Genomic DNA, 26,217 nt, shown 5'->3' with positions numbered 1-26,217 from the left:
TATTTTTAATTTATATTACAAGGACATATACTATCCTTTATTGTATACTTGTGTGTGAGAAAATCAAATATCATGTTAAAATTAGGTTTACAAAAATATCCATTTTATGAATTCCTGTTCTTAAAGCTAAAGCTTGTCAGTTTGTTTTATTTTTGTAGTTTATTTTATATGTTTACTTTTGCTCTTGCTTTACCTCAAAATGAGTAAATACTTTACGTCAGAAAGTATTGACCTATTTTTTTTACTGTTATTGGAGTAAGAGAATCGGCTCCTTCCTTATTAGGGATTTCATTTTACCTCCTACTGGGACAGTACTTGATGTAATTTTGAATACACGTTGCAGTACTGAAGACGTTTTTTTCTGAGTTCTTGTTATGCTCAGTCCATAGATATCACTTGAGTGCCGAACCTTTTCAAGTGCTGGTCCTTCCTCAGTGACGGCCCTTAGCTCTTGGGGCAAAAGGCAGAACGGTGCCCTAATTCTTTTATATGACTGGCTGGTCTGTGGAATGATGCTGTCATGCTACAAGGTTTTATAGTCAAAGCCCATGAGATTTTTATTTTCACACTGCTCCAGTGTTTGCACAGAAGAAGAGGCTCTGGAAAGTTATTTTTCACAACTTGGGTTTCATGCATACATAGCACCTCAGGATGTTAGAGACTTCATGATGAGTTCCATAATGGCTGCTGTGTGGACTTGATCATAGCAAATGAGCTGAATATTTATAATATTTTTTTTGTAGAAACCAACTGGGAAGTTGCATGGCAGCGAGGATGTAGTTCATCTGTAATATTTCTTAAGTTCTGTTATGGAGAAATACTTGCTTGGATGCTGCACCAGCTGATATTGAGTTGATCTATATCAGTTCAGGAAATTGCTTATTTTATCATAGTCACATTCAGAGAAAAAAAAAGCATTTTTGTTTGAGATAGTAAAGATAAACTATCATAAAACACACCATTGCAAATTAAATAAAAAAGTAAAGCAGTGATTTTTTTGTTTTGTTTTGAAAGCCAATAATCTTCAAAATCATAGCAAACATGCTCATCTGGAATGCATGCAACGCAAATAAGTTAGCTTGTATTACTAACTAAGAACAAGTAAGGTATTAAACTGTTTTTTTTTTGTTACATCTAGAAATATATGATTGTTTATTTAAACTAATAGATACTATACATGCTTTTTTAATACATAGCATGCAAAGAAGTGCACCTTTCTTAAATCCTGTAGCTATTAAGATGCACTTCTCATTATTTTTGTTTTCTTAAATTCTTAAATGGTTGATACCAAATCATAGCACCACCACTAGTGTTTACCATCCTCAGAAAATACATGTATATTGTAATACTAAGATTCAGCACTCTTTATATAGTTACTTTCACCAAAAATAACAGATTTTGATGTTTAAAGCAGGTGTAGAAATCCCTCAGTGGCGTTTTCTACACATCCTCAGGGACCATATGGTTGTTTCCTTGCTGCTGAGTTCTCTGTCTATTTTATTACCACACATGCTTGCTGCCCATAAATTAGAGAAGGATGGAAAACATTTCTCAGATTCATTTATAATTCAGCTCTACTGATTAGAGGAATTGATTTAAGTATTTAACATAGTTCATTCCCACAGCTTTGATGGATTAATTTAGCTTATCTGTCAACATTTAATTGATCGTGTAAATTCAGAATACCCTTGTATTGATAAGCAATTTGTTATGTTAACTATAATGAATGTGTTATTGAGCCATCGACTTATTGGACTTGCACTTTTATGCTGCAACCAAAGTGAATAGAGACAACTAAAACTACTAGGAAATTCCTGGGTAAATATGACATTAAATGGAAATCAAACACTTTCATTAAATTGTTTGATTAAACTTGGAATCATAAAGTAACAAGAAGTTTGATTTAAATAAAGGTATAGTTTTCTCTGAAAAGGAATTATGATTTATTTAACTTTAGAGATATTCTCTTTGACTAACAAGTTTTGGAAGGAAATTCAAAGGTTAATTGCCAACTGCCAGCCTTAATTTGATAGTGTTTTCAGTCACATATTATAACCCTTAATTTACTTCTTTTCAAAATGTAAAGAATAAAAACGCTCCCATGTTCATTTTGCAGCCATTTCCTTTTGTCCTCATGAGAATTGATAATGATTGCCTGGTCTGATACAGTTCCAGTGTTTGGTGTAGACGGTGGGATTACATTAAAGAAGGTAAAACAATGATTTGTGCTATCAAAGACACCTTGATCCATTGCTCAGCCAGTGTTCCTCCTAATCATTACGCTATATTTTAGAAGTTGCAGAATCCGATTAAAGGGTGCTGCTCTGGGGAAAGATGAAAAAGGGAGAATGATATAAAACAATGTGGAAGAAAAAAAAAACTATATTTGTTTTTACAATATACATAATATCATATATGGATATAATCAATGTAATGAATTACAGTATGTTTTAAAAAAGATATACAGGTTATTTTAATATATTTTGTAAACAGGAAATGAAGACATTAAGGTTTAATCTGGTACCCTACTCAGCTTCTATCTATGAAATTGTTGTAAATTGTGTTGCCTCCTCTGGCTGATTACACTAATAAAGATTGATAAAAATAAAAAAGACAGCTCTCATTAGTGTAGAAATTGCATTTTTAAAATCTGTTTTTCACTCAATTTAAACAGGTAATTCTAAAATAAAGTTCAATTAGGAAAACACCACAGGTAAACTGATAAGGGGCTTTAGCAGAAAAAAAGACTGCATTTGACTGATGTTTAAGTTTATTTGGTATTTACCTGATTTGCTCTAATATTCTTTTTTTCAGAATACCTTTAAGTTCAAGTCAGAGAGTGATATCCACTTAGCAGAGCATCACAAGCAGGTGTTGTATGATGGCAAATTGGCAGGCTCCATTGCCTTCACCTATAACGCCAAGGCCACAGATGCCCAGCTTTGCCTGGAGTCCTCCCCTCGTGAAAACGCCTCCATCTTTGTACACTCACCACATGCCCTTATGCTTCAGGTAAAATACATCACTTCTCCTCTGTAAAAAACATCTGAAGCAATCATACAGACACATTTTTCTTCATGCTGACTAGAACAATTCACAAAAACTGTACCTAAAATAGCTTTTTTTATTTTTTTATTTTATATCCTCACAGGATGTGAAAGCCACAGTTACACACTCCATTCACAGTGCCATCCATTCTGTTGGTGGTATCCAGGTACTCTTTCCACTTTTTGCTCAGCTGGACTTTCATCAGTCAAAGGACAGCCAGGTGGAAACAACGGTCTGGTAAGTTCACATGTTGATACCACACAGAGCACAACCTGCCTTAATGCAGTAGATAGAGAATACATGATGCACTTGACTGAACATTCTGTTTGGCCCTATGAATGGGATTAAGATCCACTGTTTGTGTTTTTTTTAGGAATCGCACGTGTAGCTTTGAGAGAGAACAGTTTGTTCTAGAGCCTGCAAAGGGGTTCATTGTTGCAATTGGTTTGAATTCAAGTGTTTGATCAAATGCAGTATGCCTTCACAATATGATGCATATTGAGCTGTATAAACATATCAATATAATGTAATATAACAAAAAGCAGTTGTTGAAGTTGTGAAAATGTAATTTAATTTAAGCCCAATCAGGACCAGTCCTGGGTGCCCTGCAGCACTATGGCACCAGTTCACTATAAAGTAGCTGCTCTGTTGGATCAGACCCCCAAGCCGACCTTCATCCCTCATGTGCATCAATGAGCTTGGGCCTTGACCCTTTCCCTGATTTACCACTGGCCCTGGAAGGTTCACTTTTAAATGAAACTGACATCTGAAGACTGGAAGCAAAGCATTAAACAAGCGTTGCTGTTTCAGACATGCATCGACCTTGGCATGTTGAGCCTTTCAGATTTTCTCAATCTAACAAAACATCACCATAAATAAGAGGCATGATGGAAACATTACCAATGTTATCCTGTTGTGCCTGATCAATCCATATTAAAATTGAGAGATTCCTGATTTCATGTTAGTCAGACGTTATATTACAGTGCTATAGCTAAGCAGTATGTTGTCCCTTAACCTTTTAGATAGGAAAGTCCTTTAATGCATGGCAACAGAAAATATTACTCTCAGTAAGCAATTGAGCAAGTAATGTTTTAAATAAAGTTTTATTACACTGTGTACTATAACAGTGTTTCTAAAGCGGTGTTCTCTATTTTCATTAATATTTCTTCTCTCATTTCTCTCATGCTGAGCTTGACATCCCAGCACTTCCATGTTGTGTACTGCATGGAATCTTAGCTCTACTTTAATACTGTGATAGTTTAATGACATGGATGGATGCAATAGTGGCCACATAGCTGCACAAATCCCTGATACCCTAAGCTCTCTGCCTCTGACGACTCCACTCCTCTCAGCTCTCCAACCCTCTTCTCCTCTTGTCAGTATGTTTTCCTCTCTGGTTCACAGTGTGCAGCCCTACCAAACACTGAGCTTTGTCGTTGCTTTAAGATTTAGTCCCTCTGTAATGCCTGCTGGGCTTTGGAGTTCAAAGCTTTCGCAGCAATTAACTCCCTATTTGGCCTAAGGGTTTGCTGAACTCAGCAGCATGCACGGAAAGTGATTTTTAAAATATCATTTTAATAATAATTTTCTTTGATTTTTCTTGCTGCCAACCTGAATAGAAAGAAGAAAAAGCATACTACTCTGTGCCTTTTTGCAAGTTTACAATAAAACTTTGTTGACTTAACTTTCTACACCAAAACATGCAGAATTGACTGTGATACTGTTTTAATTTTTTCTACACAGAATCTGTAATCGTATCAGTGAATGTCTGTTTAAACTGACAATGCAGCAGCACACAGAAAACACAAATAAGATTGGAAGAGTTTGCCTTCTTTGTATATGGACATTATATAGGCAAGCCTGCCATGAGTGATTGTGGCCTTGTTTTTGTTGAGCTGGAATGGAAACCATTGATTGTGAGGGAAAGCCGATTAAAAAGTGTCACCAAGCACCACTGTCATGAAGCCAAAAGGCTTCATCTGAAAAGCTGCACAACAAAGAAACAGTGCATTCACTGCAATGCACTGGTCCTTTGAAACCGCCAATCCCAAATGAACACATAGACAATCTTTTGGAGTTCTTCTCAGAGTCTACCCCCTGACCCCAAGGGGACTGACAAACCCATACTCACTTTTCTGGATTTAAGGGGGATGAAAGGGATGGCTTGAGTCCCCAGCTGATTGCTGACCTCCTCTGAAAATGACCTTGTTGTTTTCTTCCTTGGCTGAACTGTCTTCTCATGCCATAAAAGCTAATTTAATGTTGTTGATTTTTTTGTCAGTTTTACAGTAAACAATAAGAAAATCTAATCTGCTCAGTTTTAGTAGATTAGATACGATTCACACTGAAAATACTTGTTAATGATGTTATGTTTATGTCTTTTTTTATTGCAGTGCAACTCTCCTAGCTTTTTTGGTGGAGCTACTAAAAAGTTCTGTGGCCATGCAGGAGCAGATGCTGGGAGGGAAGGGCTTCTTGGTGATCGGATACCTGCTAGAGAAAGTATGGAGCCAATCTCATCATTGTTATACAGACAGGCTGAATCTGAATAAATTTGGATATTATCAAACTCTCACTCATTTAATACACAAAGAACTTGCAAATATTACGCAGTTTTTACCAAAGGGTGATATTTCAAGAGTGTTATTGTTTTTATTTTTGATGATTATGAGACTAATATAAATTAGGTTTTTAGACTATAATCACTTGACCAATTAGCCAGTGATACCCCTTGCAAGAGTAGTAAGCACAAAAAAAATTGTAAAAAGTTATGGCTGTTCAGGGTTTTGTATACAAATGTATTCATTACAAAGTTAAGTGGAGGTTAAGGGAGGTAGAAAGTAACCACAACCTTGGAAATATTGTGAAGCAATCAAGCATTTGCAAGAGACCTGAAATCGCAGTTGCCTTAATGCCACAATACATTGACCCAGTATCTGATTAAAAAAAGGCTGTAAGTACTGAGTACTGTGCAGTGCATGGACATTCTACCCTTTAAGAGTTTGTATATTTATTAAAGAGATAATTAGATAATTCATTGTTATCAACAATAAAATAAATAAATCAATAAATATCTTTGTCTCGTTGCAAAAGTTCTGAATACGCTATTCTATCTTTAACCTGTTCTTTACTTTATTATTTATTTTTGAATGTTAATATTAAATTTTTTTGAAAATCACCTATATTTCTCTGGAATTTGAATTCCTTTACAATTCAAAGTGCTGCACCAACTTCTAAAGTCTCTCTTTGTATATTTGCTCTAATTATAATGCGTGACTTTAGCATACAATGCATACATTGGTAACGCTTTCTTTTTTAGTACATAAATAACCATGTCATAACATGGTAATTACATAGTAAGTTACACTATATTACTAGGTAACAAGGAAAACTTTCTGGAGAATTTTGGTAAGTGCTGTGTTTCAAATTTTAGGCAGACAAGGCAAAGTCAGACTGCTTTGATTTCAAAACGTTATTACCAGGTAACAGTAATTTTACTGAGAGCAATAAATTAATGTGTAGAATGCATCCAGTAGAATGCAGTTTATTACTTGGCATTTAACAGAAAACCAAACCTAAAAGACAGCAAGCCAATCTTCTTAACTAAACTTGATTTATATTTAACTTGAGTTCAGTTTATAATGCTCTAGTTACTTGATCATATGTGGCTAATAATAGAAAATGTTATGTGGGAACCAAATGGTAATTACCCACCAAAGGTTTTCCATGTTACATAGAAATGTACAATTGTAATAATTACATGCAGGTAATTACTTTGAAATTATATATCTTAATTTTGGGGATATTACCAAATAAAGTTTTTCTTGTTACCAAGTAATATAGTTTGACTTACTGTGTTATTACAAGGTTATTGAATAAAAGAAAGTGTTATCCACACATTATGTGAGTATTCCAGTGAATACTCTTGTTGCCTTTCTTGTCTTGGTATTCCATCTCATTTTCCATCAAGGTGGACTGTGTTTTGTCTCTACTCTCAAAGCCCTGTCAGCAGCCTAATCTTCGACTGCCTGTGGCAAAGTCCTGTATGTGTCTTTGAAATGAACAGAGGAACATGTCCCCCTCACTTTCTACATCAGTCTTTATTTACCCGTTTTGTGATGCAGATCCTAGCAGCAGGCATCCCTGGAGTGCTGTCTCTTTCAGAGCACTAAGATATGACTCCACTTTGTCACTCAGTGACTCGCCTGCCTGCTGGCTTCAGATGCTGTTAACTAACAGACTGACATAGTCGGCACCTGAGAGCTGCTTTTTTTTATTCCCTTCCCTCCTGCTGCCAGGTTTCACACTTTCACATATCGCACCATCTGTTCATGATCTGTTTATGCCACAACTTCCATCCTCCTTTGGCCTTAATTTTTCTGTCTTCCTTTCTTTCACAAAAAAAAAAAAACAAAAAACACCTGGATTGACAAGTTCCAGGCGGGAGCTGTAATACTAAGTGTCACATGTAGAATAGTCTTTTTAAGGTCCCCATTTTATGCTCTTTTTTTTCATTTTATCACATAATGGGAGCAGCTGGCTCACTAGATCCATTTCTCAACAATGTCAGTGTGATAAATTGATAACTTATTTTCTAAGAGAAGAGAAACAAGAAAAAAAAAATGAAAATATTTCCCATGAAAGGATGGATAAAATGTTTGTTTTATGCATGGTGCTACAGTGGGTAGCACTGTTTTCTTGCAGCAATAAGTTTCTGGGTTTGATTCCTGAGACTGTTAGGTTCATTTGCACCTCTAAATTGTCCTTAGGTGTGAGTGTGTGCATGTGCATGGTTGTGTGTCTGCGTGTGACTGTGCTGACCTGTCCAGGGTTTACCCCACCTCTCGCCCATAGACTGCCAGAGATAGGCACTGGCCCCACCCCCTGACAAGCACTAAGCGGGTGAAGATGGATAGTCTGAAATCCTCACACTGTGTGTTACAGTTTCAATAGGATTGATTGCCCCTTATTTACCACATAATGACTATTACTTTTTTCCTAAAAAAGGATTGTCTCCAAAAAGTTACAGTCATCTGTTTAGTAGTGAGCAAAAAAGTGTGACACGACTGATCAGTAGTGTGCAGCAAGGATAGGCACTGCTACTCTTTGCTCTACATACTGCAGCCTTGTTTCAAATTAATTGAAAAGCTCAAGTTCAGCTCAAGTTTTTTTTAAATGATTCTATTTGCTGTTCATTTCTAGTATTTCTAAGTCAGCTAAAATCCTTTACCTGTAAATTGAAGGGATGTCATTAAATAGGAAAGGCCAGTTTATTTGTATAGCACAATTCAGTACATGGAAAATCCAAAGTGCTTTACATGAATTAGTTAATAAAAAAGAAAAAAAATGAAAGTAGAATAAAAGCAAAAACATTTGTAAAAGAACAACTACATCGACTCTGATTCTTTTCTATATAATACACATCAAAATACTAACATAAATATTTTTTGTTGTTTTTTTATGATTTTCTGGCTCTCTTTCCAGTCTTCAAGAGCTCACATCACCAGGGCTGTGTTAGAGCAGTTTCTCTCCTTTGCAAAGTATCTTGATGGCCTGCCACATGGAGCACCCCTGTTGAAACAGCTTTGTGATCATATCTTGTTTAATGCAGCCATTTGGATCTACACCCCAGCTAAGGTAAGCTCCTGCAAGTAACAATATGCAAAGCAAGAGATTTAAACTTTGAAACTCTTACACTGTTCATAAGTACTGCCTTTGGAAAAATTGGTTGAACATTTGTATTGCTGCTGATGAAATATGACTGCAAATGTGAAAAATATATGTAAATGAATAGACGGTAGAACAGGTAAAACTGAATTTCACCTTTCACCAGTGTTTAAAAAAAGCTATCGAACCACTGCTAAATGTCCCTAAGCTTAAAAACAAAGAGGAAAACATTGCTTAAGCCATGTTTGGCATCAGGAAGATTTGTTTCTAACATTGTGCAATTTCTTTTTCTGTCATTAAAAAAAGTTATACAGTATGCCTTAAATAGGACACTTTTAAGAGAATAATGTCAGCATGTGACATCTTTTCAATACATATACTTTATTGAAAGGTTATTGTTATACTCTCAGTGTACTTGTAAACTTCTAAACTGTGTGGGATATTTTTCACTTACATTTAAATGATGACCCATAAAGTAAATATAGACATGCAAAGCATCTGAGTATCTGTGGCAAATTGAGGAAATTTTATTGGATGACCACAAATATGTAAATAAGAATTTATTAAAAATGGCTAACATGCGTAGAGTTTAATACGTTAGCTTCAAAATGAAGAGATAAGAAAAGTTGGATAAAAATTGAGAGAAACAGATTTGTAATGAAGTAGGTAAAATCACCTTTAGTAAAATGGTGCGCTTTTCCTGGTGCCAAAAGTTGCGTAATTCAACTATTTGTCCCATTCTGCGAGCTACAATATTAACGAAAGCTGCAAGCTGTGTGACTTGCATTACCACAGGGGAGTCCTGCCATTGAGACGTTTTTTCACTGCTCAAACCATTAGACAAAAGAGGGGAAAATGCACTCGGACAAAAAGCCCAGATTGAAGGAAAGGACTTATTGGAAGGACTGAGGGTGGAGCTTCGTAACTCTTTGCATTCTCTGTAGGTTAACTGGTGAGATAATTTTAAGTAACATGAATTGAGTTCAGTGTTTTAAATCAATTATCTATGCCAAATATCCAGTGAAATGTATTATCTTTTTATTAAGTGCCAATTTGCAGTATCGGTATCAAAGTGAGAGATGAATGAGAAGCACACAGATAGGTTTGGAGATCGGTAAAACATAAAGCTAAACTGCACAACTATTTTACATGTGCAAACTAAAGACTATAGTAATGAAATAAGAGATGCTCTGTATGACTCCTTTTAAGAACTAACCTGGTTATGTTATATTTTAATAACATTTATCAATGAGTCTCTCCCCAGTATTTATGTGTCATTTTCCTGAAAAGAATCACATAGTTACATTTCATTGTATTAAACTAAAAAAGGGGAATTTATAAGTGGTCTGACTCATCTGTTGTCAAAGCTGAAATTAAATATTCATAACAGCTGGGTGTATAAAAATAATGACTATAAAAACAACAGTCAACATTCACAAAATGCTGTAAAACTTACTGGTTACTTGCATCAAAAATGTTAAATGAAAATGCACATTTTAAATGTACTTTGCAATTCAATTTGGGTTTATCCCTTATCTCCTTTTAAAGTTTGAAGGTTTTGCCACCTGCTAATCTCCATTCCCAGTGTGATGAATTAAGTATTTTAATGTTTAGATTACCTTAGAGTTGGAACATTAATGAATATATATAAACTTTTTTTTCTTTTAATCTCTTTCCAGATTCAACTTTCATTATACACATACCTTTCTGCTGAGTTTATTGGTACAGCTACCATCTACAACACAATCCGTCGAGTTGGTACTGTACTTCAGCTCATGAATATGTTGAAGTACTACTATTGGGCCATCAACCCCGCAGACTGCAGTGGCATCACTCCAAAGGGCCTTGGTGAGCATATTTATTTTTGTGAATGTTGGTGAGTTTCTTCTTTTTTTTTTTGTCGTAACCATATGGTCTTGTTGTTTTTGTTTGGTACTTCTTGTTGTTTGCAATTTGCTGTTTTTTTAAACTTGTTTTTTTGTTTTGTTTTGCATAATAAAAGGTATTGTCAGTACTTCTGATTATTCTCTGCTTATTGGATCACAGTCCTTCCCATTCTACACCTTAAAGCTACAGTGTGTAATAATTACAGGGATATACAGTCAGAAATGTAATATATTATACATAACTATGTTATTTATCATCATCTACGAGCTCAGCCTCTTAACCTTAATATTTGCGTTGCCTTAGAATTCGTTATTTATAATTACATAGGAGCGGGTCTCGCAGCCATGGAGGCAGACATCTTTGCGCTACGGCAGTGCAGAGCCAACAAACTAGCGATTGTGAGATCGCCCATTACGCTCGAAAGTAACTACGGCAAGTTGAGAGAGATGAACTGAGACGGTACTGAACAATAGATGGCAGTATTAAAATTATCTATGTAAACAAACCTCATCACTTGAGAAGGTAGGTGATGCGGACGTCGTGGAAGACATTTTGTCCCGTAACGCTCGCTGTACTGTTGGGGGGGAGAAGCGGTGGGGGGGAGATGTTCATGTTGCTGCGGTCTGCAGTCTGGACGCTAGATGTCGCTGAAAATTACTTACTGTAGCTTTAAAAAACAAAAAAAAGACACATATTTATTTATAGATATTTTTGTGTAATTTTACAGTTTTGATTATTAATTTATTAATAACTGTAACCAGAGGTTATAGTGAATGAATAATTTATTTAATCAAAGGTAAAAATCACATAAATGATGGTCAAATGATTATAACCGACAATTTGCCCAACCTACAAGGTTTTATTAACGACTTACCTTTGAGGCTGGATGTTTAGACCGGCTGCAAATCCAAGTTGTCTTCACCATCAGTAAATGTCATTAAATTGGTTTGTAATTCAAGCAGAGGTATTAATAATTAACCAGAAGGAAAATATATGTCTCTGCCTATTCAAGTTGTTTACTCAAAAGAAGTTGATTCAGTTCTGAGAGACAATCGGTCACCGTTATAAAATAATCACAGATTACCAGAGTTATAATAATGTCACTTTGATTTAACCTGATAATCCCTGTCACAATATTATTAGCTGTGTCCAAACGTCCACCCTAACACCTAAATTCCTCAATCACTATATAGAGTGGGAACTATATAGTGGACTCAGTTAATTTACCATTTGGACAGATGATCACTACTTTTTGCTCCAACTGAGGCACGTAACTCCACCTCCCTGCATGATGCATCTGCCATCTTTGTTATTTGACCAGGGCAAAACTGGGTCATAAAAAAATTCTTTTGGGTCATAAAATTAGCACACAAGACTACATACCAACATACGACAATTGTAAGTGACTCATGGGGAAACAGAAATAATCGGATGAAGAAATAATCAGTAGAGGGTTATAGAGGATTTTTCCTGCCATAAAATCAAGAGCACAAGTTTTTCATTAGAGAGCAGGATTTCCTCTACTTGTAATGCTCGCATCAAAACTTCTGCTTTTTCTCAAATATATATTCTTCTCCATCACATATTTGTTTCTGCTCTCAGACTTAATGCTTCTTGCAGAGATATTTTCTCTACTGTTTTACTTCCTTCTCCCCGCGCACAAACCAGTTTCTGCTCAGGTCAAAAGCTACGTTTGGAAACCTGTTGAGTTGGATTGTCTCCTAGTAACCTTTCCAGCCAATAGAACGACTGCCTTGCTTTCTTCTACTGAGTTTGCCTGTTACTGCTTACTGATAATAACATTGCTTGAGGGAAACTTGAATGAATCTTATTTCTGTGTTTTTTAACAAACCCTGGAGAGTTGTAAGATTTTCCAGTAGACAAAGCTCCGGGTCTAGCGGAATCTCTATTTCTAAAATATTAGTTAAAATAAGAATATCCTGCCTGAAGGGCATTACCTTTGTAAATTCACCAGGTTCGGTGTAGAAAGGTTCCCACATCAATTATTGACAACTTAGATTAAAATGGGTGTAGTTGTTCTAAAGGTAAATGCTGTCCCTCGCCATCAGCATCTTCTCAATATAATAAGTTATAGTCAATGTACCTAGTGTTTATGTCTACTAAGACACTATTCTAACATAAATCAGTCCAAAGTTGTTTATCAGTTGTGATGTCAGTTTTGATTCTTATTAAGTAAACCTGATTTTGGGCCATCATTAGACAAGAGGTGACACGTCTCAGAGATTAATATAGGATATTTTCAAAGAACAATTTTTCAATATTATTTTATCCAGCTAAACTATGGGCTAGTTGTATTTCTTTGTTGTGTTTTCTTTTTTTTTTTTTTTTTTGATCTTTCTAAGAACTGATCGAAATCAGCAGTGGAATTTTAGCAAGAAATTTCTGAGTGAACCAATATCAAGAACTCTGTGCAGTCACAATCCTGTTATCAAAGTGTTTATCACTTCCTAAATAACTCATCTGCACATATAGGGCGGGATTTATCAAGATCCAATTTTGCGTGCAGTACTTTGCGCTCGCAAACTAGAATTTTGCGCAAGGGGCTGAACCATGGTTTGCGGGTGATTTAACAAGAGTGATTGCGTAACTGGTGGCAGGTGCAAAACTGTTGGAGACATCCTATTTAAATGATGGTTTTCCGCGTTTTGTGGTTTGCAGCAAAGTAGTTTGTAGTTTCTATAAACTAGTACATTAAGAAATTTAAATCTTACAGTGACCCCCCAAAAAAAAAAAAAAAAAAAAAAAAAAAAATATATATATATATATATATATATATATATATATATATATATATATATATATATATATATATACAGAAAAAACTTTGGCAACCTTTATTAGGTGGTATGTGGCTGAATTTCTACTTCACTCCACTAAAAAAAAAAAAAAAAAAAAGGTGTTTTGTATTGCCTGTAGAAAAATGCACATACCAAATGGCTCACAAGAAGTGACTGTGGATGAGTGCGTACGCATCCCCGAAGCATTGGCATGTTGCTCCACAGGTGCAGGGGGGAGGTCAGGGTTCTCTGTTAGGGCGTCAGGGCGACATGGCATTTAGAACGTCGGACAGCACTTCTGAAAAACGAGATTGGGAGATCCCAGCTCTTGCTGCAACCGTACGCTGGAATGACCCAGATGCAAAAAAGTGCAACGTTGCAAGGAGTTTTGTGATATCTGGTATTGCGTGGGTCCTCCTTGTGGCTGGCTCCAAATCCATTCGGAGTTCCCCCAACAGCTCCAAAATGGCAATGCTGGATAAACGATATGCTTTGATGATCGTTTCCTCCTTCATTCCAAAAATATTCACACGGAGTGAAAAAATGCTTTCTCTGCGTTTCCTTGCTTCATTTTGATGTCTCCTTCTTGGGACAATAACCGCTGCCATGTTTGCGCAATTACGCATACAGACCATTTGTACCTTCTTTTGAAACACGTTAAATATAGAGTCAGATACCGTTAGCAAAAATGCTTTCAGGTTTGATAAATCACTTTGCGAGTGCTAAATTAATATATTTACATGTTCTCCTCCCACAAGACGCACTTTTGCGTGTAAACGCCCCATATTGCATATTCATTGCAGAAAAAGTACTAAAGGGATAAGAGGCGCTATTTAGCAGGTTTTAAAGACCAAATCCGTTTAGCACGCTGTTGATAGATCAGTTTGTACATTTTTTAGCGTGCGCAGTGAAATAGCTCACGTTTTTATATATGCAAACCTTTGATAGATCCGGCCCATAAAGGCTTTTCTGTGAGGTGGTTAGGACTATGGCCAGAAATTGGCAGTAAGGAATACATACTAGTATGATGTTTAGTGTGGGTGTTATGCCTATGAAACGTAGCCCAGTCCAGTGACTGGCACACTAAGTCTGTGAAACAGCACATCACCAAACAGGCTGTAAAGGAAAAGAAAGTGTCCTTGAACTGTCATTCTGTTTTTGCAAGCCATTACTCTTTTCAGAAACTACCCACTTTCTAATATAGGGGCTGTTTTATATCGGTTGTGAGACCCCACTTTATGCTGCACCAAGGCCCACTGAAATTTATGTACTGAAGGTTAGAACTTGACAGCATTGATGTAGTACTCTTCACACAATCAAAGTTCAGTTAATCTAATAGAGACTTTTTTTTCTATGTCTCCACTTGCATTGTTCCTGCAGGTAATTTTCAATTGTATTAATGTTGCAGTTAAATTAATTATTCTCACAGACCGTGTAAGAACTGGGAGGATACTGCAGATTCTTTTGCAGAGCAAAATAATTCTGAATTGCTCACTAATAGCTGGAAAATTCCTATATTAAGCAGAGTAGGGATAATATTAACATGCAGAGGCAAATGTTTTCTTGAATGAAACCATAGCAAACAAATTAATAAGGTTTCAAGATTCTTTTATATATTTTTAATCTAACAGAACCCAAAGGAATCACAAGGATATTGCAATTTATGCATCAAAATCTTTCCTCCTAACCTCTATCTAATTTTCAGTAAAAAAAAAAAAATGGTCATTATGATTGTTAAGGTTGTGGAAGTGCTTTATTTGTATGCAACAAATAAAGCACTTCCACAAGTGCTTTATTTGTGTGTGTGTGGGGGGGGGGGGGGGGGGGAGGGGGGGGGGGATCAGGTTTTACCATACCTTGTCAGCAGATTGCCCATTAGAGCTGATAAATATCATGTGTTTTTTTTTTTGTTGTCACCAATAACTGCAGTGATGAGTGGGAATCAGTTATTTGGCTGACATTTTTGTGTGAAGTCTTGAGGCACAGTAAGAACTCAGGAATGTCTTAAACCATGAGTAATGACCTAGGGTTTATTACAGTGCAGTGACTGGAATGATTGAATATATCAGTGAGGATATTTTCTAGGGTGTTCCACTATAGTGAGCAATGTACATGTAATAACATAAAGCTAAAACAAGGCAAAAAGTTGTAAAAAAAAAATTAAAAAAATTAACTCCCCAACGCCGATGTTCCTTTTTTTTTTTTTTTTTTTTTGCAAAGATGTGTAAGATGTCTGCGTACCAAATTACCTTTTCTTTACACTAATCAAAATTGTCCATAATGCTTTATTTCTCTTCTCCAACTAAGACTTTTGATTAGGAGGCAAATTACATCCCTGATTGTAAGCGAAGGAGAAAGGAACCACAGCTGGGGATATATCGTAAAATGGATCACATTCCCAGTGTACATTAGTCTCATACTGCCTAATTTCATTCATCTTTGCTCGCCTGGGCAGCTCACTTTTTCTCTCTGTCCTTCCCAGTAGAGGAATGCCCAAACAAAAACACACACACACACCCACATACACACCCACACACACGCAAAGAGAGAGCCAAGCAGATAATGAAGTGTTGAGTTATAGGCCATAGAGAGGACATTTAAAAGCGATCTCCACTAGCTACACATTCTTTATCTCGAGGTGCATCCTCCTCCTTTTTTCTTTCGTTTTTCTGCAGCTCTTAATAGAAAGTGCTATCAAATTAAAGCCATGTATCATTTGGTTTGAATGTAGAATCTGTCCCGGCAGTCGGGTAGATGCTCAGTGTTCAGTTTCTCTTAGACTGTGACTTGAATCCATATCCAACACATTATCTAATTCTTCGCTTATTCAGTCTCTAAGCTGGTTCAGTTTTACCAAAAAATGTGTAATGAGGTGGGCAGCAAAGCTTCTTTGCCAGTCAGCACATTTAGATAAAGCTTCTTTTGTCTATTCCGTAAAAGTTCAAAAAATATCCACTGGACTTGGTTTCCAAGATTAGAAGACGTTTCACCACCTCTCTAGGAAGCTTTCTCAATTCAAATGTCTTCTTTTGTCTATCCTCATTTTAAGGACAGATCGATAACAGACATGATAGATTCAAGAGATTTTCCTTCAGTACTTTTTTTTTCATTGAAAGGTTGATTTAAAAAAAAAGGAAAGTTGTTGATTTTACACATGCCTGTGATATTGTGTGCTTATTACATAATATTTTCATAATATTTAGTCAGTTCAGTTCAAAGAAGATGCTCCAACCCTGAATCAGTCATATTAATTAGTAGAAGTAAGCATCACTTGTATATTAAATGTCTCATTTTATGGTTTTTATTAAGGCTTTCAAAGTCCCCCTCCACCGAATATGTATGATGAAATAACACACTATAGATTATAAGTTTGTTATGAAATATCATTATTTTCATTTTTTTTTGTCTTTTGCACTGGAGGAAAAACACATGCTTTTATAGCAAAGCCGCTTATATGCGTGTCATCCATTTCACTTCTTGTGTGGCCCACAAAAACTGGGTGGCCATATCACACCACTTCTGAACAAAGACCTCTTTAAGCCAAAAAAAAGATTTTACCAACTTAGACATTGGCTAAACAAGGGAGGTTTCTGCACTCTGCAGATTACCTGCTAAAAGAGCAATTTTATAGGACAGGGAGAGGCTGATGCTCAGACAGGAGAACTCATAATGATTACTCAGAGACATATAAACCAAGTGAAATGCAACCTTTTGCATGATTTTGATGAAGGAATAGCATTATAACATAGTTAAAGTCCAAAACGTTAATTTTGCATAATTTAGGCCCTTTAACTAAACCAGGGCTGCAACAGTTCACAGAAACTATGGTTATTGTAGATATAATTTGTAGTTTTGAAGTCATGATTTGGTTTGATTTTGGTATGAAAAAATGGATGGATCCCTCCCTCCCTCCATTTTTCCCTCCCTAACAAAATTTTAACATCAAGTATTAGCGTTTCATATTGATGGATTTTACCTTAGAATAAAAAAAAAGGAACAGGAACATTAGACAAAAAAAAAATCTATTCATTTGTATTTTATAGTAACATACTCAAACAGAATCTTCATAACAATTACCAAAACAAAACACTAAAATAGAAATTAATCCAAAAAATATTATTTTTTTTAAAGTTACACCAACTTCTTTTTCATTTCAATAATATGTATAATTAAGCAAATTGTGTGTGTCTCCAGTTGGCTGGTGGAAATATTGCTCCATGGGGTAAAAATAGCTTTATAACCCATATCTGGGGTCTTGATCTGATTTATGTTTGTGATGGTCTGAGCAGTCAAAGGAAGTTCAGGCACAGGTTTAGATCCAAAAAAGTCTTCTTTTTATTGAACCCAAAACAAAGAACTTGGGTCAATAAAGGACAAATTACAAAGTTGGGCCCATAAAAGAGGTTAAAGTAACAGAATTTAACGCTAACAAAAAGACCTACTGAAACAAACAGACCTGCTACATGAGACAAAGGAGAAACTTAAATACTGGCTGATCAGGCCACATAGAAGATTCAAAGGGGGAAACACACAAAAACCTAACTGAAATTAACAGCAAAATCCCATTCCCCCCCTCTTGGTGATTAGTAGTGGTGTAAACCAATTTGCAGCGACAATAAGCTGGCTCCACCCCTTCTCCACCTCTGTTTTCCTGAAGGACTGGGGCAGCCGGCACTGAGGTGACTCAAAAAAACAAACAAAGATTAAATCAAGCAGAACATAACAGTGTAAACTAAAATGTGCGCACTTATTCTAGAATACAGTGTTATGCCTTTCCTTACAAAAATTATTCTGTAAATTAAATCCTAAATGTAAAGAAATCCCAATATAAATTTAATGAGACTGGCTGACCTAGTGTGTGATGTGATTAAATGTTACCACATTCGGGTGGCTGTAGTTGCAGCCATCACAATGTTATATCCAGCCTTAAATGATTTTAATGGGTTTAAATCAGGTAACATGCAGAATGGTCAAAATGGGGGATGTGTTGTTCAGGAAGAAGTGCTTTGTCATCTAGGTGTTGTTCACTCCACTGCTGTCCTGCTGAAATATCCAGTCATCACCACACAGATGAGGGCTTTCAGTCAAGATGAATGCCAGCTGCAAAATCTTACATTGCTAGACATTTTTTGACACCTGCATAACCCTAAAATTATCTGTTAAAGGAAAAAATCTCTCCCTAAATAATAGTGGAGCCTCCTTCGCTGTCCAGAGCAAACAATCATCTCTAATGGGATCTCCATCCCCTTAGAAAACAACAGTGCTTTCTGTTCCATTGAAAAGTCCAAATGAGCACATTTGTGAAGTGAAAGGGAACTTGGTTGCATTCTTTAGGTCTGGTTTTAATGGTTAGTGATAGACTGTTATAATGTTAAAGGGTGTTGGGTTTATACTTTAGCTTGTTAAAAGCAGAAGCTTTTGATTATCTGACTTTTCTTCGTCCACCGTCACTATAGTGAACTGAGCAACCACAATGTTAAAAAAATAATGTAATGGCAATCTGTGATGTTTAGACTCTGAGTTTATATGTTTTTCCTCTATTGTTTTCTTTTCTCACTTTGAAAATGTTTAAAAATCCAATGCAGGAATAATGGTCAATAACAATCTGCATTTAAGCCATTTTAAAATAGCACCGCTGTATTTCTGCACTTGAATGTCACAAAATAAAAAGCTCATACCTACAACTCGTAGTATTACCGTATTTTCACGACTATAAGGCGCACTTAAACGTCTTTTTTTTCCCTCAAAATGTGCGGTGCGCCCTTTGGTGCGGGGCGCCCTATGTGTGTTGTAACTGCGACTTTTGAGACCACCTCATTGAGGAGATGATGAAAGAGTGGCTGAATGTAAGGAGACCAGGTGGTTTTTTTCCACTCATCACCATCGCTGTTAATATGTAACTCCATGCGTGCCTATCTCACAGCTGATGTGAAAAACATGGGGAAACAAATTAACGCTGTGCTCGACCGCTCGACATCGGTGTGAACCGGACCCAGCAGGTGCAGCAGAAGCAGCGAGTTTACATGCAAAGTCAATGGTTGACGCGCGTATAGGTGCAGCAAAAGGTCCCGCAGCGTTTAAGCATCTGACGCACCGCCAACGCGCTGCTGCTGCTCCAGATGGAAAAATTGAAGTTTTGCTGCTGGACGCGCCGCATCAACCAATCAGAGAAGCTGATCTGGGAGCTGACAGCGAGACAGACACAGCGCTCTGATGACATATGAACGCAAATGAAAAAGGCTGGATGGATGAGGAGATGATGAAAGCGTGGCTGAGGCAGGTGTATGTGAGGAGACCAGGTGGTTTTTTCCAAGCATCACCATCGCTGCGTGCCCATCTCACAGCCGATGTGAAAAAAAGGTGAATCAAATGAACGCTGTGCTCGCCGTTATCCCGGGGGGTCTGACAAAGGAACTTCAACCGCTCGACATCGGTGTGAACCGGCCGTTCAAAGTAAGGCTGCGAGCGGCGTGGGAGCGATGGATGACAGACGGAGACCACAGTTTCAGGATAAGTGGAAGGCAGCGCCGGGCAAGTTACGCCACCGTTTGCGGATGGATTGTAGATGCTTGGACTAAAGTGTCTGCTGGCTCTGTTGTTCGAGCTTTCGCAAAAGCCGGCATTATTTCTGAGGAGCCGCGCTGCACGGAAAGTGACTCTGACAGCAAAGAAGGGGAAATTGGCATGTGTGATTTAGCGCAGCTGTTTAATTCAGAAACAGAGGATGATGACTTTGATGGGTTTGATTAATACTTTGAAATAAATACATGAATAAAGCACAATCATACTCAGTTTTGCTCCCGCTCTATTTTTCTAACTGAAAACTTAATTCAACAGCAGCCTCTGGGCGGGTCTCCTCCTCTTCACCGCGGTGGCTGGCAGGTGTTTTTTCATCTAAATAATCTAAATCTTGCAGCTATATTTGCTGTGATCAGTGGGAATAAAGTAGTTTTAATATGTTTTTAAGTGAGAAAGTCCACCTGAAAACTTAATAATTGCAGTCAGTTCATCCAGATTATCTATTTCTGTCGGAGCCGCTCAGACCCCCACATACCAGCGGTGCACCGACAGTAGAAATTCCTTCATCAGCAGCCTCTAGGATGGGCAGCCTCCGGGTTCACGCGGCTGCTGGCAGGTGTTTTTCATCTAAATAATTTAAACTGCAGGCACCAGGATACCGGTAATAAAAGCAAACATATTCCGTCGGCAGGTTTCAGGATTTTAAGTTAATTTAGGAGTGATCACAGCGCTGTGTCATCTGCGATGTTGGTCTGTCTCACGGCCAGCTGCCAGGTTTGATTAATACTTTGTAATAAATACATGAATAAAGCACAGTCATACTCAGTTTTGCCCCCGCTGTATTTTTAAATACGCAGTAGAGGTATTTAAAGGTAGTAGAGGACATGTACCTGTATATAAAAAACGCGCCCTATAGTCCGGTGCGCCTTATGTGTGTGTTAAATACAGAAATGGGACACATAACTGAGAGTGCGCCTTTTAGTACGGTGCGCCTTATGGTCGTGAAAATACGGTAATACATATGTTATTACATCCCATACGCCTTTCCCTGCTATTTCTATAATAAAAACTATGATTTTTATTACCAAGAGCACAGGACGTTAACATATAATAAATCTTTTTAGGCACAAAGGTTAGTACAAGCATAAAGGACAAATGTTATTGTCTCGGGTTTATTATCATTCATAAGCCGCAATAAAATTCTTCTAATAATCACATGTACATAAATTGTTTTTTTAATAAACTCGTTCTTCATGTGCCTTTGGGATGAAGGAATTAAAGTAGTCTGAACCTGAAACAAGGGCTGTGCAGGGTTTGTGATCATAATTGGTTGTGAATAACTTAGATGTGGGGGCTGTCGTAATAATGTTCTTATCATCCCTTTCATGTTAAGCTTAATCCATTCGGTTGGGTCTCCTCTCTCCTGCTATTAATCAGTGTCGGATTGCAGGAGCGCTTATACCTTCCTCCTCCCACCTCAGGGAGCCTCGTCATTGATTACATTGACCGGCAGAAGTAGCAGGATAGTCAGGTGTCTGCTGCCCTTATATCAGGCCCCTTTTTTAATAAACATGTGTTCAGTTTTGGCAGAGGTTGGAGTTTATCAGGACTTGGAAGAAGTGGAGTGAGAGCTCAGCAAAGGGACCAATGTTCTCTGAACTGCTTCTTGTTTTTGTATTTAACCCGACTAACGTCGTAAAATAGCTCTGCATTGTCAGAGTATTTTCTCTGTCTGGATGTTTTGTTTGATACATGGGAGGGACATAAGATAAAATAACCTATAAACAAAGAAATATGGCCAGAATATGTATGGAAAACCTTTCTGTAACAGTGAGACTAGTCTAACAAAGGTCATGCGTTTTATGTTTTTATGTTTATATAATAATTATTTTGTTGTGTTTGTGTTTGTTTATCTGCTCGTAGTTATAGCTTATTAACTTTGTGCACCTGAAATCATTTTTTTAAACAGAAAAGCTCGACATTTTAATGAAATGAAGTTTATCATTGAGCCAAAAGCAGCAATGAACAGATATTAGACATGATAAAAGTCATGACCCAAAATGTACCTTGATTTTCATATGATGCACACACCTTACATCAAACTCATCAGATATATGATCTTCTGTGGGTTTATAGGAAACAGATATTGATCTTACAAATTTTGAACTGACCTTAAGCCTTCAAAGCAATTACAGTTTCTTATAAGGTGATATTGACCACTAAAAGGCCATGTGTGAATCATATGAAGGACCTTCCCAGTAATACTCCAAATGGCCTTTGCTTTCCTTTAAAGAAGGGAAGCCCATCTCCCGTCCCAGAGGGACAGTTTCCTGACTTATGTAGATATTTCCCTGTCTCTACACTCCTGATTTGTATTGATGACTGGTTTCTTGAACTGCAGTAAATTGCACCAGGTGTGTTAAAACAGAGAAACATCCTAACCACGAAGGTCCAATGAGGACGGACCTTGGACGCTCAAATTTTAACATTAATTATGCTGAGGTTAATTCTACAATATGTATTTCTCATTACCAAAGGAAGAGTAATGGTAAAAAGAAAAACTAGGTTAGGCTGCTGTGACGCATTTTTAAATGTAAAGTTTCTAAACCCAAGGTTTTATCTCAGAAAGTTCCAAGTTATTCTGCATTTCTTGACATGCTCAAAGAAAGCTTTGAAAGAGGACTTAAAAATTGACAGCAGAAGAAAAATATCTTCTTTCTCTTTTTTCATTATTCCGTTCATTTTCTTTTAAACCACAGATGGGCCGAGGCCAACCCAGAAAGAAGTAATCTCTCTGCGGGCGTTCATGCTTCTCTTCCTCAAACAACTCATTCTGAAGGTATATCCCACCTGTCTTCATACATCAGATTCCCCACATGACTGCACTGAGAAAAATAGGGATTTTGTCTTTGTTATCCTTTGAAATGGTCTACTGTTCTGTTCCTCTGTTTTTACCAGTTATCCTGGAAATGGGACGCTCTTATATAAATCTTAGTCACATATTTAGCTATTGATTATTAATAAGATACATTAGCTTTTTGCTGTGCGTATATTTCTTTGGTATTTTTTTGCATTGATCTTCTTTATGCTTCATTTAATGAAACAGAAAGTCACAAATAAATGCATGTCAATTAAGAATGGGACTTAACCAGTAAAATAATCCCAGCGCAATATTCTTAACACAATCAGTGATCACCCAACAGCATTTCCAACCTGGATGTGTAAATTGATTTATTTCTGTGACTTGTGCGCATCTACATAAGATAAGATATCCATTGAAAAACAGTTAAATATGCCTTATTAATGTCAGTGGGCACATTGGCTTAAGACAGACAGAATAGTGCTCAGATTAAAATTTGTTACAACCAGGTTTGCTGAACACTATCTCAGAACTTCCAATACGTCGAGACATTGAAGCTCAGCAAAGAACAGGAAGCTGAGGGTAAAAATCAAATGGGGCTCATCAAAATATACTTTTTTTATGCTAATTTCCCATTTCTGCTGAATTGATATTCAGGATTCGATGTTAATACATGGATTCACCCTGCCTTGTATCATGATGTTGGTGTAATTGTGTGGGGTTTTTTTCATAGCAGACCTAATGCTCCTGAGTACAGTTTAATTTGCCACAGCCTGCTTAACAATTGCTAATGGCCATTTCTATAGTTTGCATATCTTTTCATGGCAACCTCAACAGTGTTAGGCGTCGTGTTACGCATCTCAAAGGGTTTCAAACTGTTCTCATAAACATAAAAATAATTACACTCTTCTCCATTGGTGACCACAATTTTAATGCAATAGAGCAGCTTTGTGATATGGGGGAACAGGGGATTCACATTGTTGATGTGTTGCTGAGAAATCCACAGCAAACACGGGACGCTAAAATGTAAATATGGTCCAAACTCTCAGATGTGTCTTTTTGACACAAAGTTGAATCAACAGCACTGTCCTCAAAGTCAAAGCAAGCTAAAAGAAAAAAAAAAAAACTAGGAAAGTGAGCAGTGAGGACATATTTTTTTTAAATGTCAGTGTCTTTACATTGCAGAAAATGACAATCCATTTCATAATAACTCACTAAATTTACTGTTGTCTATTCCAAACCGGACTTCTGTGGTCCAGGTGTAATATTAAACCCTAGCACAGGTTAACTTGGTTTAAAAAAGCAGGTTTGTTCTCACAAAGCATCACCTGTCACTAACTAACTTTATCCTTTTTCTAAAGCTGTATTTGCTACAGTTTTCCATATACTCAAAAATGTATGTAAATTTACGCCAAGAACACTGCTTAAGTGGTATGTTAATGTAAGTAGGTTTACATATTTTTGTTTAAACATGAGTTAATGTGGTTCAAGTTAATTGTATGTTTAACAGAATGTGAGTAAAAAGTTTAAAAGCTGGTTTCAGAAAAAAAAAGGGCTTTGAGTCACGAGATCTAGGGAGTAGTGTTATGTGCCTTTGTTAAACAAGAGCTGAGTCTGTGTACCTGAATGTAGCTCAAAAAATGTAATGTCTCTGCCCCCCATTTATGTCTCTTACTATGCATGGCGTAGTGCCAGCTGGAAAAAGCTGAGATGCTAAATGGAAAACCCAGATCAGGGCAACAGATTTACAAGCACAGAGTGTAAAATAGATTTTTATAAGACAATTAAAAAACACCAGTCCGTGATTGTTTTAAACTGGCCCTTCAAACCCCAAGTAAGTGTTTGGTTCAGTTTTGGGCTGAGAAATCTCTGACTTTGTACCAACAACAGATATTGGGTGTGAAGTTTCTCAGTGACGTCTGATACATTGGAAAGGCTTAAAGAATGCAATCAGTACCTGGGATTGGTTAAAAACACTCCTATAGGTGACTGTTTGTTTAGACAAATCTAGAACAGTTTGGGGCTTTAAGTTCTTGCAAACATTATAGTACTGTTTGAAATGCTATTTCACTCTAATTTATTTTAAGAGTTTTATTCCAAATGTTTTACTCGAGAAAAAAAGATCAGCTCTCAGCCCAGTCAAAGATTACTACATTGAGATTTTACAACTTAGAAAAGCTTTTAATTTTCTTTGTTGACATGCTGCTATTTACAGAATCAATACCTAGGAGACTTTTGTTAGACTATTATTGTATATCTTTTAGACTATCCTCCTTGTGCATGATGCAATCTATTGTATTACGGTACTTTTTGCTTTTTTTTTAGGATCGAGGTGTGAAGGAGGATGAACTACAGAACATCCTCAACTATTTGCTAACAATGCAGGAGGTACATGTCTCTTTCTATCTTCAAGGGGATTCACTTTGTGTTTTATGCCACTCTCCTGCCCTTGGCCTTATTTTTTACACAGAATTTTTCTTCCATCAGCAGTTTGTTTTAACTAGCAACTCGATTTTGTGTGCAATGCACATTCTCAGCCATTCTCTGTTTGCAATAGCTAAGCTACGGATTCTGCAACTGTTAGTGATAAAACTGCAATTCCCATATTTTCTGGACCTCTACAGATTAGGGGATTTTTATATTTGCCAGTACTTCTATTGATAAGGGGATTAAGGAACTGTTTGCCTACCTAGAACATGAACAGTGACATATACCTCTACACCTAAAGGTAGGTAGAGATCTTCCCTGAGTGTCAGATTGCATTCTTTATGGTGAAGTGCAGGCCACCAAAAAGCAAGATTGTTGGGGAAGTTTAGTGCATTTCCTGACTCTTAACAAATGGGAAAATATCTTCTAGCAAGGCTTAAAGCAGCTGAAGAAACTGCTGACCTCTATGTGCATTATTTACTTTTAATTTTCCTTCTTTTGTCTCTTACTGTGCTTCTATAATTTCTTGCCTACAGGACGAGAACCTGCATGATGTGTTGCAGTTGGTAGTAGCCCTCATGTCTGAGCACCCAGCTTCCATGATCCCTGCTTTTGACCAGAGGAATGGAATAAGGTAAGCCCCTCAGAAGGATGCAAGATGCATTACTTAGGCACACATGGTGATTTGATTAAATACATCTAAGCACTGTTTACCATTACTTTGAATTTGTATAATAAATGAGCACAAAAACAGTCAGTATGTTGGATAAAACCGAATAGAAGCTTGATACATTAACTCATTGTTTTCACAATAATGGATGATCAAATTTGCCTCATGTTAGCTGAGTTGTAGAACATACATTAAGACCGTGCCTGTTTATTCAAAATAAAAGATGACTGATGCATTTATTTGGACCTCCATATAATACTATGCAGATTTGCTCTAAAAGAAAGAGGCTGTCAGCCAGCCAGTGAAGTGCCTCTTCATCAAGAGGGCTACAGTTAAATCTC

General features: G+C 36.9%; 1 protein-coding gene across 1 annotated transcript in view; it reads left to right on the top strand.

Annotated features, from left to right (window-relative positions):
- nbeab (neurobeachin b) overlaps positions 1-26,217 on the top strand; it is a 248,792-nt gene that overhangs the window by 74,194 nt on the left and 148,381 nt on the right. Inside the window, exons 9-16 of the mRNA XM_038294440.1 lie at positions 2,815-3,012; positions 3,152-3,285; positions 5,442-5,550; positions 8,533-8,685; positions 10,395-10,563; positions 22,679-22,758; positions 25,105-25,167; positions 25,743-25,840. Of these exons, the coding sequence (XP_038150368.1) occupies positions 2,815-3,012; positions 3,152-3,285; positions 5,442-5,550; positions 8,533-8,685; positions 10,395-10,563; positions 22,679-22,758; positions 25,105-25,167; positions 25,743-25,840 (1,004 nt within the window). The remainder of the gene's footprint in view (positions 1-2,814; positions 3,013-3,151; positions 3,286-5,441; positions 5,551-8,532; positions 8,686-10,394; positions 10,564-22,678; positions 22,759-25,104; positions 25,168-25,742; positions 25,841-26,217) is intronic.

This window comes from Cyprinodon tularosa, unplaced genomic scaffold, assembly GCF_016077235.1.
Source record: "Cyprinodon tularosa strain WSP-4 unplaced genomic scaffold, ASM1607723v1 ctg34, whole genome shotgun sequence".
Classification (NCBI taxonomy): Eukaryota; Metazoa; Chordata; class Actinopteri; order Cyprinodontiformes; family Cyprinodontidae; genus Cyprinodon; species Cyprinodon tularosa.
Note: the sequence above shows the minus strand (reverse complement) of the source record. Positions and strands in the feature narration are given on the sequence as shown.